Source organism: Tubulanus polymorphus, chromosome 11 (genome assembly GCF_964204645.1).
Source record: "Tubulanus polymorphus chromosome 11, tnTubPoly1.2, whole genome shotgun sequence".
NCBI classification, from domain to species: Eukaryota; Metazoa; Nemertea; class Palaeonemertea; order Tubulaniformes; family Tubulanidae; genus Tubulanus; species Tubulanus polymorphus.
In genome coordinates this window covers 2,626,865-2,645,041 of record NC_134035.1, presented here as the reverse complement: position 1 = coordinate 2,645,041, position 18,177 = coordinate 2,626,865, and the positions used below count along the sequence as shown (strand labels likewise).

The 18,177-nt window shown below is 37.7% G+C and overlaps 2 protein-coding genes across 2 annotated transcripts; one reads left to right on the top strand and one right to left on the bottom strand.

Annotated features, from left to right (window-relative positions):
• Window positions 1-604: 604 nt before the first annotated feature.
• LOC141912767 (COMM domain-containing protein 9-like) lies at window positions 605-3,079 on the bottom strand. The gene is made up of 6 exons (XM_074804153.1): window positions 3,025-3,079; window positions 2,585-2,716; window positions 2,303-2,387; window positions 2,108-2,197; window positions 1,802-1,905; window positions 605-1,696 (listed from the first exon to the last, which is right to left on the bottom strand). Exons 1-6 carry the CDS (start codon window positions 3,064-3,066, stop codon window positions 1,556-1,558), a joined length of 594 nt encoding a protein of 197 aa, XP_074660254.1. The 5' UTR covers window positions 3,067-3,079; the 3' UTR covers window positions 605-1,555.
• Window positions 3,080-3,470: 391 nt separating this feature from the next.
• LOC141912937 (uncharacterized) lies at window positions 3,471-15,891 on the top strand. The gene is made up of 4 exons (XM_074804371.1): window positions 3,471-3,625; window positions 10,603-10,787; window positions 11,145-11,256; window positions 14,007-15,891. The coding sequence occupies exons 1-4, from the start codon at window positions 3,595-3,597 to the stop codon at window positions 14,405-14,407; spliced, it is 729 nt and encodes a 242-aa protein (XP_074660472.1). The 5' UTR covers window positions 3,471-3,594; the 3' UTR covers window positions 14,408-15,891.
• The last annotated feature ends 2,286 nt before the right edge of the window (window positions 15,892-18,177 follow it).

The following is an 18,177-nucleotide window of genomic DNA, read 5'->3' as shown; positions in this document are numbered from 1 at the left end:
GGAATACACATGGTCATACCAGTAGTTTATTTGGTGCTATATACATTTCAAGTTTGTTGAAACATTTTTTGTGGCACTACTTAAATGAAATACATATCAAACTTTCACTTCATCATTGGATAATTGACCATGATATTTCTACTTCATGCATATGCGTATGTATTTCAAATAATTGTTTGTAAAAAGGGGAAATGTAGTTGCACCACGGATGGTTCATTTGCTTATTGCAAGCTAGATACATTAATATCAGTGCTTGAAATATACAAATAGAGTCACCAGATGTAATCACATGCGTCTGGCAGCAGATGTTAACATTAGCAGACGTCACTCGCTTAACAATGATGTCATCTATGAGAAAATCTGATCATTCTGTGAAATACGAATTATGCATTTAAATTTCCGCGTTCAGCTGTGATTTATCTCGTATATGGGGTGGATGAGCTCCTTCCTAGTAAGGCATCATTTACTGCCTTACGATAATTCATTTCTCGTAAAGGGATAAAATTCCACTCGGTGATTTCGATGATAAAATAACTCGAACAACCGAAATAAGTCATAAGTCAATAACGGTTTTATTACCGAAATGATTTTAGGAATGTTTACGTTTTATTACGAGTATTCATCGTTACGATTTATAATAATTTTAACAATCACATAGAAAACATGCTGACATTAATGACGATAATAATGGTAATAGTTACATTATTATGATAACAATTGCGATATTAGCACAGTTTTTTTAAAATATGCCCAGTTTGAACTTTAACCGCGATGTAAATTCATCTACCAACCCGTGTTACAGTTCTAGTAAAACCATAGGGTTGAAGTTACACAAACCGGCCCCAGCAGCAAGTTACTCGGTTGAGGGTTCACTTTAGACTCAAACATCGAAATCAGTTTGTAATTCTAAAATTCAATCCTAAAATGGGCTAGCTAGGGACAATCATCATTATGTACAAATCAATCGAGAAGTTTTGTTAGCACCAATTATTAATTTTCATTCATTGAAGAACGTTGTTTACACGCAATGAATGGTAAACTTACTCACTTCATGAGATACAGTAAAAGTTTGTTAAAGCTTTCCTTTTTAATACCACTGCTCACGATAACACAAACATTTTTCAGAGATCAAATCTGCCCAATCTTACTCAAATTTAATGGAAATATCATATGCCAAACGTCAAATTAACGCCATATTTTCATTGGCCACAACAGTGGAATTATAAAGGACTCTTACAAATTTGTTATAACACAATGTTCTCGGTCCCAACAGTGACATTATAAGTAAACTACTTTTACTCTAACCATTTTAATCGTTTCACCGCTTCGACTGTTGCCGTTTATCCATTCGATCGTTGATTTGTGTTAAAATCTCTTGAAAGTCGGCGACACCTCAAACATCGTGAAATTTTATCCATAGAAATATCGCATTATATATGTACATCGCATCGCGCGGTGAAAATTTCAAAAATCGTTGAATTTACTCCACAATTAAAGGGCGGGAAAGTTTCAGCAGTAGAACGGTCGACGAGTATTATATTTTGACGAGTCGTGGCTATTTTCCGGCTACGGAACTGAGTTGATCGCGTATTTTACTCAAACCGTCCAACATCGTATCCAACGTCTCCTTCGATAGTTCGACGTTTAAACACGACGTGTCGGGAACTTCGTTTCGTTTCGATGGAGCGTCTTGAACCTGAAATCGAACGGAGTTCGGAAATTGAAACGGTCGATACTTCGGAAATTGAAGTGGACAATTTCGACTATCTTCCCCCACACGCAACAAATAACCGGACATTACCTGCATTTGAAGTATACAAGTCGGTACGGACATCCTAGATATACTGTCGGTCGACGTCTTCAAATCAACTCTCCAATCAAAATCGATTAATTTCGGCATCGAAACTGAAAGAAAGAATCCATAGAATGCATGTATTTATATTTTTCACAACCTTTACGCTTACATTTAATACTTTACTGTCTATTGTGGCCCAGTTTTGCGTGACAATTTTGAAGTAAGGCACAGGCACAATTATTAGCGGCTTTGACCGAATGAATGAAGCCAAATTTGCAGCACGTTTTACCAGTTATCCTATCGATCTCTTACCTAAATTGTTCACGGCCGCATTTCGCCAATTCTGCATATTTTCGAGAAATATCTTCGCCAATAGATCTCGAAGGTTCTTGTGAAAATCGCCTGAAATGATAACGACAAGAATCGTTTGCTTTTACAAAATTATTATCATTCGATAAATTTTATTTTCTATCATCAGCTCGTCAGCGACGCCCCGGGAATACTTACTCGGAAATATAGCCAGGATCGCGCGAGGTTCCGACGAACCGATGAACACGGCTCTCTTGACGACTGATCGAAGAGATGTTAAAAGCTGTAGAAAAATTATCAGATACAAAATTTAGACGACACAGCAATTTTCACTGCCTTTCTGCTATGTATGGTAGAGGCAGCAGATATTATTCATAAGAGGTGGCTAATTTTCGGAGGGATGGATGTAGGCCTAAAAGATGAAAGGGGTAGTCACCCCTCTAAAATCTCTTGTGGAGAACACTGGGGTAGTAGAGTTACCTGTTTGGCTTCTAATTGCGACACTCCAAAATCATTCGAACACTTGACGATAACTTGTTTGACGAAGTTCTTCTCGTGACGATGATTGAACACTTCATGACACAGCTGTACGACAACATCTTTTGAGTTCGCCTGAAATTCACAAAATGCGTCGATCATTAATCCAAACGAACCACTCGGTAAATTTGTGTGAAATATTTAAAGTCCCAACAACGCCAAAGGCTATAGGGCGCAGTAACCATACAAGTTTTCATTATTAGTGCACAAAACACCCACAAGACGGCGCAAAATTGATAATTTTCGCGATTATAACGCAATTCCTGAGAAAGGGGCTCCTGTCACAGGGAAGAATGAAGCATTATTGATATCTTCCGAAACTGGGGTTTTAAAGAAGCCAACCTTAGTATTTATTGCTTTGTATACAAATGGTAAAAACTCACTTTTAGTAGGAAATTTAAGTGAGAAAATTCAACGTCCTCCATCTTGGATAGGAGTTGCTGATCGAGTTCGAATCCTATTAATCGATCAACATCTTTCTTTTGTTTATGAGCTTAAATTCGGAATTCTACTTAGTTGCTCTATATTTCATATAATTAAGAGTAAGGATTGATGTAAAACGAAGACAGCCTTTTTGAGTTTGACATTTTCGGAGCAACCTATTACGGCTTACATAATCAAATTTGGTAAGAAACTATTGACTCGGGTATAAAATCCTAGATTTAGTAATTCAATACTTGTTTGATTATATTTAAAGCCTTTTAAGCTCGATTTTGTGCCTTGGACATTTCAACAGTCCACATCGGAGCCCTCCGTTATCTACCCCAATATTTAGTGTTCCTTTCTTTCGATAGATGTCGCAGTAACATTTGACAGGCGAACGCGGAAGTGAAAAAGAAAGTTCGGTGTCCAGAAGAAGAAGCATGAATTCGTTCTTATATTACGGATTTTATCACAACAAATTCGGATGACTGATTGACCAATTAGTCGAGAGAGGAATAGACAAGATTAAGATGGGATGTAGCGCCTCCGTTGAAATATTCGGTGAGTAGATTTTTTACTCTGGACCCAGTTCGCCAGATTACCCTACTAACTTAACTGCCCGGTATTTTTCTCTAGACTCTGGTACTTTTTTAACTTATCAACTGTCCGTCTGTGTGACGAGATGAAGAGTAGGAGAGTAGTAGCTCAAACGATAAAAATTAATCGGTTATGTTGATTGAGAGATTCGATTGTACCGATTGATAACTGAGGCTTTATTTATCAGGTCAGGTCATCTCGGTAAAATTCCCTGGTCGTAGAGGTTCCTTTGGTAGGTTATCTCATTAACTTCAGTGTATGTTAAAGTGTGAATGAAATGAATTAAGGTCTACCGTTTAGACAGTGTAAATGAACCCATTGACAATGACTAGTTGGTAGGGGAAAAGTAAGAAAAGTCATATTGACATTTAAGGCTTGTGCCAAAAATTGGCCCTCATAGATAAAACGGTGATGTGTCTGGAGTGCACAGTTTCACTGGTCCTATTAATACCAAATTGAAGTATGAGTTCAATATCCCAAAAATATTAGATGAAAATAAATAGACATTAGGCCCTATGTGTTTTTAAGTTGACAATGCTTTGTAGAGTTCATAGTTGCAGAATATTTAAAGCTGCTTTAAAATCTTAAATTTCAATAATTAGAGTTATTCGGACCCGGTGTCGCCGCACGACAGATATTAGAACTCTATCCATGAGTCCATAATAATGATAATAAACATAACCGTAATCCTATAAAATCAGCGATGACCTGAAAAGTGGTTGGATTTAAACCTCAGGCTTTTATCGGTTGACAGATAAGATTACGTTCAGTTAGAAAATGCGATATTAAATCTCCGAGACCTGTTTTTCTTAATTGAATCAGTTGTTTGAGACACACGTGTATTTATTGGATAACAGCCTAACGGATAGATTCTAACCACCTTCACTATACATGTAGGCCTATAGACCGTTTGAATTTGTTGGTAGTTTCTGTACCCTGAAATTTACCTGAACGCCGTGAAGTGGTTTTAGCCTAGTTGTAGGACGACTTATTCGAAAAACGTTCGAAAGTGTTTCACAAATTTCATGGGATTACGTGCTTCTAGAATTTATCGGTTAAAACCGGGTGAGTTTGAAATTATCTCATTGACACACTTCATTTCATTGAGTCTGGTATGAAACGTGTCTGGAAGATGTAGGCCTATGTTTGCTTGCAAAATATGTATGAAAAATTCAAGAAAATTAGTGCCTGTCGATATATAGGCTAATGTATATGTCTGGATCTCCTGGCGCTTAGAATCTCTGCACAAGCAGCGTTTAAGTTAGTGAAATCTTGTTTTAATCCATCCAGTTCGTGATCAGTAAACCGTTTCTTGGATGCGACAAATCTGGTTAAATCATATGAAATGAACTTGAGAAATCCTAGGGCTGGTTTCATAGACTGGTATTAAAGTTATCTCTAGGGGTAAATCCTCAATCTGGGTAACAACCACCGTAGTAACAATGAGGAACCATGTTGGTTATAACTGACGAATTTCAAAATATTCCCTATTTTTCCTAGGGACTATTTTTCTTCCAAATCTATGAAACCCAGCCCTTGTGTTTTGTTGTGAAAACATTTATAAGAGAAAAAGGCCAATTTAAGGATGTGATAAATGTGACTATTCCTGAGTTTATCTGATCTGACTCCTTCATAGATCATTCAAATCCTATGATTGAAGTTCGCTATAAAATGTTCAAACTCCTTGAATCTGTGGCAAAGTTAATGGAATCTTCAGTTTATAAGCTTTTGATTGTTATAATCGGCAACCAACACCTCCTGCCTGGTTTTAAGACGTAGACATAGAAAATGAATCTCAAATTGCAGTTTAACTTTAGTCGAATACAGGTCTCAACGTTGAATTAATTCACTATATAATCACAGGTTGTCAGGGTTTAATGACCGATGATATTGAATTTCGGTTATTGAGAATGAAATAGGCCCCGATTATTCTAGCGATTGCATTTCATTATGTAATTGAAGTGTCCGAGTGGAATTAATGTAATCAGGATTTAATGGAACCCTTGAATTCAACAGAGAGCTCACTAGAAAACTGAGGTGATGGAAATTCTATGGTTCTATATCGCTTGTCATATGCTTTCCATGAAATGAATTTGATGGACTTTGTTCAACTTCAGTATTCCTTAGATAACTATTAGATTTAGTTTAATTATGGCGGTACATTTGAATAATCCCCAATTACACTAAAAGAAATTTGACTCCTTGGTCGGGTAATGATTTTTTTAATACATCCTGTGTCAAATAACCTGTAACTGTTGCAACTTAATCGCAAATGATGATTAGAAAGTTTACACTGGACTCAGCTTACCTAATATTTCTTGGAGCTGCCCGGCAATGCGATTTCTAAGAATTCTGGATTCTGAAACAATGAGTCGGAGCAAGACAGTTATATTCTAACATCCACTGTAGTGTCGTAGGGTGGCCACTCACCCGAAAATCAGGGAATTTCTTTTCCTAAAAAAAGTCAGGGAATAGTCAAGGAATTTTGTAAAAAAAAAAAAAAACTTAAAGAAAGCTAAAAATCAGGGATAAGTCAAACAGTTTGCGTCTATGTCTTACATATTGGACTGTATTACCGGTATTGATTGGATTCTTAGCAGATCAAGTCAGGTAGAACATCGTGTATGTCAGGGTAGGCCTATACCGTAGTGAAGGAAAAGCTAGCTAAGTGGCCATTCTGTGTGATTTCCGTAAATCTTTCTTGTAATTATTTAAATAAAGTTTGTTCCTCCATTCTTCATCCCTTGGTCCCTTTATTATGTACGGGTATCTCATAACGAGCTGTCTCCGAGGAACCAGGCGATATATTTACTCAGCGACATAGAATACAGGACCCGATGATTTAAAACTGTTTATTCATTCATTAGTCAAAACCAACGTCTTTTGTGTTCCATTCAAATTTGTTTACTAAAACACGCACCCCGGAGGTAATCGGATATCTTCCATCTTTTGCGCACATATTTGATCTCGGGGATTCAGAGATTTCGGCGGGAAAAGTTCATTATAGCTCGATATATTGTTAACACGGTGCCATTAGCGGCCTATACAACGAATTACAATCTATATCTCTTGTTGATCCAACGAACTATTGTCTTCATTGAAAATGATTCAACCTGTTATAGGCTACCCAGCTAGCTATTCAACGGGCATCAATTTTCGCCAGTAAAACCTGTCTATTCTAGGTCAACAGAGAGAGCCTCCCATAATAGGATTTTGTTCGGCCTATTCAATCGCGCTCAAGCGTGCAGTTTGGCGCAAAATATAAAATAAACGTACGATGTAATTTCGGGTGTCAGATGCGCGTTGGTCCCGGTAGGGTACGGACCTGTCGGAGATACACGACATGTAGGAGCTGGCTCCCCGTGTGTGCCTGCCGGGTCTGTACCCTGCGGGGTCTTAACGAGAACGTTGTAACAGGTGTCTGAACTGCAGTAACAGGTAGGATTGAATTTTATCTTAGGTTAACTCGGGGGCTCACTGGCTGCACAGTCGTGGCTTAGGTCCAAAAGCGGTCTTAAATCTTCAGACTGGTCTTAAGTTGTTAGATTGGTTGTAGATCTAAGATGGCCTTCGACTGGTCTTAGGTCTTAAGTCATGACTATGTAACCGGCCCCTGTGATCTTACTTAAAGCTATTGATAATATGTACGACTTCGAGAGGTTAAAATTATCCGTTTTCATCCAGTGGAAAAGAATAAGATTTCTCTCGTGATTTAGGTATATTTTCATATTGATATCGTAACATAGATCAAGGCGGGGTTAGCTTAGATCAATACCAACCGGTTCGGTACAACATCAAATTACGGTTGAATTCTTGTCGTTCGTAGGCCTTATGTGAAGCCATTTTTCCAATTAATTTTTTATGAATATGGTGATAGTTTTAATTCAAATTGGGCCTGTATGTACATAATAGTCATCAAAAGTGCCGTGAAAAGTATATATTTTCTTAAGAATTTGACTATACGGAATTTGAAGAAAATCAATTTCATGCCAAGAGGCATGTACGCAGATATAACTGTGTTTATCTAACGATGACATGAGAAAGTTTGTCAATCGGGCGAACGAGAGGTTTAAATATTTGCGAACGTTTCAAGGCGATTTGAACGTAGCCGGTCTGTTGGTCTATATCAGCCGGTCTGTTGGTCTATATGGTTGTACATTATGAATTAAGGTTGTCACGTTAATTGTTGGTATTATAGATAATTTCATTAGACCGTTAGACCCTAAGTCTGTTAGATAGATATTCTTTGTTATTAGCGCTTAGAAACATCTTCACTTTAGGGGAGTTAAGCTTGCTGGTTGGATATTTCGCGACGCGATCACGAAAGTTTGATAGTTTGAATTTTGCCAAATTGGTTTTTTCAAGTTACTCGGAGTCTTTAGTCGATGTGGTCTATTGATGCAAATTAAAGTTCTTCTCAATTGACTGCTAGAGTAGCCCGTAAGATCTTAAGATTCAAAGAAAAAATTTTATGACCTTCTAAAATTTTATGACCGCCTAAAATTGCGATGGCGCCATTATTTTATTGTGGACCCTATTTTCGAACTCTTCGGCGCAGATATAAATCATGGCATCTTGATTTTACAAAAGTCAAGTAAGAATAATACCTTTTCGGTTTTATTAGTCCTGAAAGGCCCCGATTCGTTTTGTATTGGAACCATAGAAGAGATTCGAATTCAATGTTTTCATTGTATACATATATAGGTACGCGAGGGAATTTTCTTTAAAAAAGATTCTCAAAGACGTCTCATAAATCGTAAGGTGCACCTGTTCGCGACGGACAGTAGCTGAAAAGAATTTCGTCGGGCGACATTGTGAAGGTATTCTCGAATTCACAGATCATCGAGCTCCGGTGTGATGGAATGAATGAATAGCTCAGTTCAGTTTATCGGCCACCTGTTTCGCCCAGAAACTTGTCGCATCACGCCCACATTATTCGCGCGCCGACGAGTCTTTTCATTTCGCGATATGGCAACTGAGTTGATCTCTGAGAATCCATCTAGCGACCTCTCGGTCTGATTCCGTTTCTGGGCTCATTTTTTCAGTGTCCTTTTCATTGAGCCTGGCATAATACTCATTCAGGGCAGGGGGGTACGCTTCACCTTGTACCACAAGTGGGTACACTAGGATCGTTGAGTAACAAAGATAACTGTTTAAACATCGTGAAAACAGTTACAAAATAAACAAATTTAAAGCACAGTAAATATTAGCTCTTATAAGGAAGACAAGAGTTATTAATGATGAGTTATTATTGATTAGTATGCGCGCTTTAATGAATGGTCCATATCTGACTATACCAGGATCCATTTCTGCAGCCATTTACGTATGTTTTAGATGAAGTCCGATAAAAACGATTTAATTTTGATTTTCGCCGAGTCTGGTCTCAGGGTTGTAGGAACGAAATGAGCTCAGTCCGGATTTGATCTTCGTTCGCCGTCAGAGCATAGCTACTGACGAGCTTTGACGTTGAAATTGTCTCGGACCTAGTCTTCATCTGGCCCGGGTCTCTTGAAGAATTGATTTAACACGAATCGAATATTCTTTTCTCTAAGTCTCCGATCATATTTTCCTCATGTCTTAAAACCTGAGATATGTTTGGCTCTGATTCAAATCGTTGCACATTTGTTTACATTTTGTTTATTAGTAATTCCATAACAACATCATTGACGAAACTAATGGCATGCCACCCCCAACACCCTATCAATACAATACTCATTGTCTATAGATCTCTTCTTTCAGTAAATGCCATAACTGTAAAAGATTGGTTTTATGACCAGTGGTCGGGTTAATTATAAAACTTTTTATTTTACCAGAGAACTAAAAGTTATAAAAGTTTATGAAGGGGGGTCAAAATTTGATATTAGGTAGAGCGTTGACACTTGACCTCCCGAAACAAAAATAACTATAATCTAGTTAATCTGGAAGCTCGATTCGGTTCGTCCCTTTCTTGCGCCTATTTGTTACAAAACCTCATTTAGACATTCGAGAGTATCTTATTACCGGGTGTGACAAACTGTTAAATATCCGCCCACAGTAAACATATATACACACATGACCAAGTAAACAATTAGCGCTAATTACTAATTAAACAATAATAGATGACTGTTATGTACAGGTGGTCAGTCAATAGGAGTGCGAGTGGTAACTGAACTGGATCACTGGAGTACAGCTATTTGAACCGTAATTAGTAATACAAATAAGTCACTTCAGATCGGTTGTCTTTTTCTGGTTTACATAAATGGATTGAATTTTACACGTGTTTTAGTGAATTGAATTCAAGCGAGCGTGTTCTAATGGCGGCGTCCATTTTTAGCCGAGCAATGGCTCAGTTTAACGACGTAAAAGTAATTTCCGCGGTGGATAATTTCAAACTCTGGACTCTATACGTAATTGAGGTTTAGTCCGTCTGGGTTCACTGAGTTCTCGACTAGGTTTCGATTTGTATGGATTGTTGTGGATACAAGCGAGGACTCTAAAACGGAAGAGTCCGCGATACTATACTGATCGAGGTCAAATGGGGAGTCCTTCTTCAACGCTTAACCGCGTGAAACGAATAAAAAGTTAGTGCGTCTTATTTGTGATAGAAATTAATGTTTAACTCTGAATCATGCATTGAAGTTGAAGCCACCAGGGTGTTACTGAGTGACCGGTCAGATATCTCAAATCATCGCTGCATTTTATGAGATATCACGTCAAGTTTTAGGGTTTGATTTTTTAATATTTCTGCAAAACATTTGAACTGTTCGTTTCAAAGTAGTTCTTTTTATCAGTGTGCAAAAGTAGTTCTATATATCGGTGTGACTGTACAAAAGATTTTTGGCTCCATGTGGTTTTAGATTTAGACGGGTGTGATCTGGTATTGTATGGTTAGCACGATGGTATAAGGTACTGATCAATGAAGGTTGATTTAAAGTTTGTGTGTTTTGTTTTTGTTTGCGCAGATAAGACGGTTTATCCGTATCCCGATAACGTCGATGGCGATGAGAAGAAACCGACGTCGCCGGTGGTGATCGCGAAGAAAGATCCGCTGACCTTGAAAGGTGACGCGCTGTCGAAGTCGAACGCTAAATGGACGCGTGAGCAGATACTGCGCGAAAAACACAAGAAACGATTCAACGAGGCCAAGGTCAGATTCGACGATAATTCTCATATACTGTGTTTTGTTTCATAGTCGAGACTTAAGTCCAAAAGTGGTCTTTGATCTTGACTAATTGAACTGGCTATAGAATTGAGGTGGTCTAAGACTAGTCTAAGGTCTTTGCCTGTTCAATTACTCCAGACCAATCTGGGTCGAGACTTAAGTCCAAAAGTGATCTTAAGTCTTAAGATTGGTCTTGAGTTTTCGGATTGGCTATAGAATCAATATGTTCTAAGACCGGTCTTAACTCTTAGCCCTGTTTATGAAACTGTAACTCAGTTCAGGTTGTCTGGTATTGTGGTAAAGCAGGGTTTAAATGTTTTCAATGTGTTTATATATTTGTAGGAGATGTCCGACTATATAATGGATGAGAAAGAGAGACTGTCGTTGTCGACGAGGTCCCGAGCGACGTCTCGCAACACGTCCCGAACTGGATCTCCTAAACACGACCACCGAGGTGCGTACTTCAGTCTCACATCTCTCTAAGTTACAACCTCTTAAGTTGTTAAATCTTTTGGAAGCAAAGTCAACTTTGACTGGTTTAAAGCGCGATCGCGTGAATTTTTTTGACACTGGCCAAATTTGACCGGAGTCAGATTGGACCCTAGTTAACCAAACTGGCCTGGCCCGCACTAGTGCCAAATAGGGCCATGCCTGTTTGACAAGGGCCAAGTTTGGCGCAACAAAAAACGGACCCGGTCCAGGCTAGATTTCGGCACAGGTAAACTTGGCGTGCTAGATGTGACTCTCCTCACTTGCCACAGCATCGATAGCATATTTTTAGTATCAACAACTTGTGTGAACACGCGCCTTGAAATCTTAAGCCTCGACCATGCTGCTACTGCAGGTATTATTAAAGTTCAAGACTTCTCAAGACTTAGAACTTCTTTTTGTCACTAATCCACGCTGAAGTCACTTTTATAGATTATAACTTATTAAATCTTTCATCGCGGAAATTGCATCATTTCGATTACATATCGATCGAATATAACTCAGTGTAGCTGGTATAGCGCTTGATATCTCGACAAACCGGTAGCTATTAATTCATTAATTCGATAAGATGTTACTAGGTGACCGGGTGATTTGTGGAAATAGATTTGAATATTTAATGTTGTTGTTGTGTCGACTGAAAGACAGTCATGGCGTAATTGATTTATGAGACTTGTGTAATATTCTATATTGAAGCCTAGATTTGCTGGGTATGGCTGTGCACCTTTTTACTAAAAATGTAATTAACAGAAAATCGATAGTGAGGTGCATTCTTGAGTACATAATGTGCTCAATATACTAATGATAATGTACCTCACTTTCAGTATATCATATACTCCAGAATACACCTCGGTATCACCTTTCTGTTTTTAGCATTTATAGATTTATTATCTTATCGGAGGTCTAAAATGATTACTCAGGGTTTTATGAAGAAAAAAAACCTTTCTTCTCAGTTAATGGGTTGAAGTTGAATTTAATTCCGATATGTTTTTAATCTAAATCACCGGCGATAAGGTATTTTCTAAGACTAAATTGGCATATTTGGAATATTTGATCTACGCGTCATTATATAGGATTATCCACTTACGTATGAAGTGTCGTTTGGCACGGGTTAAGGCCTCTGTTTGTCAGCGTTGTCCTAGGAAAGGTCTAACGAGAACGCTTCGATAAGCCTACCTCAACAAAGGTCATACGTAATTGACATTTTAAAGTACGACATGTCACGCGTTGAAATTCAGTCCAATAATTTTTATCTCGAGTATAAATATTTACAGTACGTGACCACTGTTCCCGATCGTCCTCTTGCGCTTTGAGGGATTATGTATTAAACACTTTCAAAGTTTTCTCACATAAGTACTGCTATCTAAATATCGTAACGATAATTTGTGTCCGCAAGTTTTAAAGCTTAGGACAACTTTGTGGAGTAATTATTTGGGGCCGGTTTTATAAACTGATAATAACTTTATAACCTAGGAGACTGACCAAATTCATTTTCAATTGAGTTTAACCCCACCCCACCCCCGGCTTACCGGTCTATAAAAGTTGGCCTTGATTAATTAAGAAATTGATTACTCCGCAGGACGAACAACTAACTGACTGTCGCAAAATTCATCATCAGAGAAAGAAAAGAAACATAGAGTATTTTATTCTTTTTTTTCTCATTTCTCTGATAAAGAAGTTAACTCAAAACTTAAAAAAACTTTCAGAAAATAAATTGCTAAAATCATCAACTGTGGGTTTCACTCATTAACAATTCTCAGCTGAAATTCTCGATATGATACCTCTTCAGCTTTTTGGTCCGATTTTGAGAAATATTATTTACGCACATTTCATTGAATTATGTGTAGGTTTTTTTGTTAAACGCGTTATTCTTACAGAGTGAATTCGTTCTTGACGCCCATTGAGAATGAAAACTAAATAATTTTCGACGAGTAAACATCCTTCAGGCGATAGATTTTTTGTCTTCAATTAAGGCCTATATAAAACGAACATTTTAGGAGCTTCAAAAATGTTTAGCTGAAAAGTAGCGATCGATTTATTTTTTATAGTCGGATAATCTCATATATCCATTTGCTTTCATATTTTAAACATGTTTTTGACGATCAATTTTCATCGATAATTTCACGAATGACGCAGTGTTTGGTTTAACGGTTCTGCGAAAGTTTATTATCTTAAGACAATGACGTGTCCTCGTCATGACTACTCGTAAATAAGTAAACATAAGCGCACACGCTGTGACGTCTGTTAGCGATAGGTTAATCCTTCAATAATCTATTTGGCTGAAAACCAGGCAGAATTACTGCAGATTATAGGTTTAACAAGTTTTTGTATATATGTAGAGAATTTCGCAATGATAACAAAATAATAATGTTAAGTCCTATTTAGAGTAAAGTCAAAACGTGAAATAAACTACCAGCTCGAGAAAACATTTTTTGTAATTTATGTTATTTTGTTGTTTTTTTCTTCGTTGTTATTGAAAATGTGGTTAACAACAATTTCTAAATACGTAATTGAATGCAACCTATTTTTCAAGCTGCCCAGCTTTAACCAGTTAACAATATTGCGTTATAGCTGTGACTAATATACAAGGAATCTAGGATTGATAAGAACAAGTCTAAAAGCGCTCTATTTACTGATAGCACTTTTCAGATGTTTAAAACCTTAACGCAGTTTTCTAAGATAAATATTTCATTTTCTCGAATTTCCGTTTATTTCCAGGTATTTCGTCTCGCGTGAGTTTGAAAGTCGTGACAATCGAGAATGGCAAACGCTACGATACGCCGCCTTCGGTTACCCTAAATAACAACGCGACGACGATGACGACAACGCCACCTACACCGCCGCTCGGCGACGTACGCGAGGTCTCCGACGAGAATCGAGGTTCCAGTTCACCGGCGCTGATCGTAGATGCTGCGATCACCGACGATAGTTCAACCAATAATAAACACTCAAGCGATGAACGTATCTCGAATAAAACAATAGTACTGGCAGCAGATGATGACAATTTTAATGCGATTACGTCGCGCCAGGTGGCAGCACCGACCAGTGTCGTCGACGATAAACTCTTTCCCGAAATAATTCATCGTCAACACCATCAGACACCGGTGCCCGTCGTGTGACAAAACAAGATCGTTAATTCTTACTGATTTATTCGTTGATTTTACAGTAGATACTGTCTCACTAGGTAGCGTTATACAACTGTCGATATTTCGCAGACAAGTCCGGAGACCGGTGTGAATGAATATGAATAAAATTCATCGACTCGAGCAGCCTGAATCAGGGAAATATTTGGTTTTACAAAATCGAGTTTTCATAGTGCTACTTACGAGTGGTTTATCGAGTTGGCCGGTACCGAGGGAGTTCGCTGAGTACTTTAGTGTCAGTGGTCATTATGCAAGCTCTCAGTAAACGCGAGCCAGCCACTTTCAGCACTGGGTGGACGTAAGGAATAGTCTACTGTAGTTATTCTTATATGTCTCATTGCTTTCTGAATAGTATTTCGTATCTTAGTCATTTTAGAATCAAACTTATTATTTTCGATGATTCTTTGCTACTACACTTTATGACAGTCAAACCCGCCTTATTCAGGTCAGTTAAACACAGGTTTTGATAACAGTCCAATTATGCATAGTCCATGTTGTTACGTAGATGTACCCCGGTATGCGAGATATGACGTTAATTCAGATTTCTCATAACACGGATGAATTTTTTCAGTCCAACTTGATCCGAATTAAGCGGTAAGACTGTAAATGTTAAAAAGGACACTGATCCACAGTTGTGGTAAACTAGCGAGATTTGGGAGTCATAGCTGTGGAATTGGTTCCTACTTGTACAAAGTAAAACTCAGGGTTTGTATATATTCAAGTCCGCTTAGTGGATTTGAACCTTTTTGATGACAACTTTTGATTTATTTTTGAATCGGTTCCGGGACCAGAACGAGCTTGGAACTGCATTCTGAATTCGTAACAAACTACCCAATTATATTATTCCTCAGGTGTCCAATTTCACAAAACTAATCAGGTTCGATTTCAACTGTTCGAAGTCACAGGAAATGAGAAGGTCGCGCTTGGTAACTAATTAATTATTATCGGTTTCGTGATAACGAAGTCGAATATCGATTTTGCAGCAGCTGAGCGAACTTCGGTCCTAGTAGTTAGTCTCGACTAGCGGTCCAACGCGCTGTAGTTCGGTCTCATACATTTCACATTGCCAGCCGTCTTGGAACAGGCTCATTCCTGCAGTCGACTATTTCCGCACTACATTTCCGACTAACTGACATTCGGTTTCACTTAGTTCGCAAATAGTCGACTAACTCCGATAACCGAAGTTGGCCCTGGCTGTAAATTTTAGCCTTGAAGGCATCGAATTTCAGATTATCAAATACAAAATCTGGTGTAAATGATTTGAATGATTGAATTGAGATTTTCTTCAGCTGGTCTGATATTTTCGGAATATTCATTTCATTTTCATTTTGACTCTGATTGTATATTTGTAATTTTGTATGGTTCATGCTAGCAGGGATAGGGAGGAGAGGGGGATTCTAGTTAAAGTTGATTCATTTCGTGAATGAGTACAGTATCATTCCGTCTGTAAGTTAAAGCTGTTGATTCGGAGAAAATAGTTCGATTCTGATGCTGCTAATCGGGGGGGGGGGGGGGGGGGTTAGTCTAATAGCCCCTTATCTGTAAGTCTGGAAGAAATGTTGCTCTAAGTTGAAAATAGAGTTGAAGTGAGTTGAATGGAGTTGTAGTATTCCCGCCGGCTGGTCCGGCGGATGACGTATAATTATCCGCGGCGTTTATTCGTAAACGTCGCGAGGCGGGCTGGTCCCGCTCCATAAAGATAAAGAAAGAAAAAAAATTTACCAAAAAAAAATAAATAAATGAAAGATGAGAATTAATTTCCCAATGATTGGAGGGAAAACGTATTATTTTTAGAGCTTTAAATGCTTGGGGTTTTTAGTGGACGTTGTTTGAAGACAAAAGTCCATTTGTGTTGTTTGTTTCCTTAGTTAGTAGCCGCGAGTGGAGTTCTAGCTAAGAGAATAGATCAGGGATACTTATTGTATTTAGGGAAAATTATATTTTCAAGCAGTTCAGTATTTTTTGCGTGGAAAAAGAGCAAGCGAAACTCTGCATCCAGTTCCATGGTTGGCTATAGAATTGAAAAGGATCACTTTTTAAAATCGACAGGCCAGTTGTACACCTCCGGGGCCAGTCGCTCAAAAGACAACCAGCAGATAAATACCATTGAACGATGAACTTTTAATTGTCACTATATCAACTATCCACTGGTAAACTCTAACAAACTTTTGAGCAACCAGCCTCTGATTTAAGTCCAATAATGGCCTTGCATCCTAAGTTGTTAGATTGCCTGGCTATAGAACAAACATCGTCCACTGAACATTTCTAAGACCTATGCCATGACACCGATGTATGTAGATACTAGGGCCAGCTGGAACTGGTGCAGAGGTTTGTCATTAAGACTACTAAAATCAAAGAATTAGAAACAAACTGTGAAATCTTGTAAAAACTTATATTATAATCTTACGCTCTTCCATATTGTAGAAATATAAATCGCAATTCCGTCCATATATATATATATATCTACGTACATATACATACGCGCTATATTTAAGCATGATTTTTAGAACCGATCTTACCATCATATCACTTATATCATATCGGATAAATGATGCATGAATTTTAAATTTAAGAATTTTTTCTGCGCTTTTTTCAACTGATTTACAGTATGAAAGTATGATCTATTTCTGATAACATTCCTATTTTGTATACAACGGTTTCTCAAGTTATTTACGATACGATGTATAATTTGTAAAGCGTAATTAAGAATTCCGGCCGAATCTGTGCTGGTCTGTATATATAGTTTATAAGTATTCTGAATTTGGGAATATTCTGAATTTGGGTGTCCGGGCGGCGGTGATTCGGGGCCTGGTTTCGCCCATGAAAAGTTTCGACGGAGAGACTCGTATAAACCCTCACCATTACCCGATTTATACATCGCACTGCGGTGTAGATGCACTAAAAGGGTTAAAAGAGCCTCGACCTGGTGTAACTCCTAAATATTGGAAGAGCCACTCGGATCTTAAGATCAAAACCCACCGTTTACGAATTTCGAAGATTAAAATCGCGAAATTCATTTATCAAGATTTGAAATCGAAAATATCAAAAAGATGATGATGGTCTCTAGAGAGTTTTAATCTGAACTCCTTATACTGAATTAGGAAGGAAGAGTTTCGAGTCTTGTTTTTTTGTTGTTGTGAAATTGCCTCTAATTTTATAAACCTCAATAACTGTAATTAAACCTTGTATTATTACCATGTATTATATATATAATTGTATTATTTTCGTTCAGTTCGCTTCTGAATATTTCATCGTACGGCTGTGTTTAATTTGTACTATATCATTTTGTACGTATAATTATATTCTTGATAATTCTATATGATGTAAATACACAATATCAAATCTATATATCGATATTATTCATATCCGATTGTATATCATTTGATACGTATTCTTGTAAATAAATTGATTTTGAACGAATTGAAAATATCAATTTCTGATCTTAGTTGATCGTGGAGCTTTTTATTTGACACTGGAGTTTGTGGTGTTTTTTCTAAGGAAATATGGAAAGTGCTACAGTTGGGTATTCGTTACTGTATGTATGCGAGGACTATTGATTTCTCCCTTTGTTCGGCTTTGGACTTGCATCTTGGGAATCGTTCCAGACTGCCATCTGGATGGCTGATTGAAAAAATTTCAAAATAAGTTTTATTACCTAAAGGTAAAGGATATGGAAAAAAACTTTTTTAACTCTAAAGAAAATCCTCGAGCGGAGTCACGGGTTCGAACCCGATCTCATGATTTAG

Coding starts and splice junctions, on each gene's coding strand:
- LOC141912767 (XM_074804153.1), bottom strand. CDS start 3,066: ATGGAGGACGTTGAATTTTCTCACTTAAATTTCCTACTAAAA. Junction 2,717..3,024: donor ACTTAAATTTCCTACTAAAA/GTGAGTTTTTAC, acceptor TGTGAATTTCAG/GCGAACTCAAAAGATGTTGT. Junction 1,697..1,801: donor CTTGTATACTTCAAATGCAG/GTAATGTCCGGT, acceptor GTTCGATTTCAG/GTTCAAGACGCTCCATCGAA.
- LOC141912937 (XM_074804371.1), top strand. CDS start 3,595: ATGGGATGTAGCGCCTCCGTTGAAATATTCG. Junction 10,788..11,144: donor AACGATTCAACGAGGCCAAG/GTCAGATTCGAC, acceptor ATATATTTGTAG/GAGATGTCCGACTATATAAT. Junction 11,257..14,006: donor TCCTAAACACGACCACCGAG/GTGCGTACTTCA, acceptor GTTTATTTCCAG/GTATTTCGTCTCGCGTGAGT.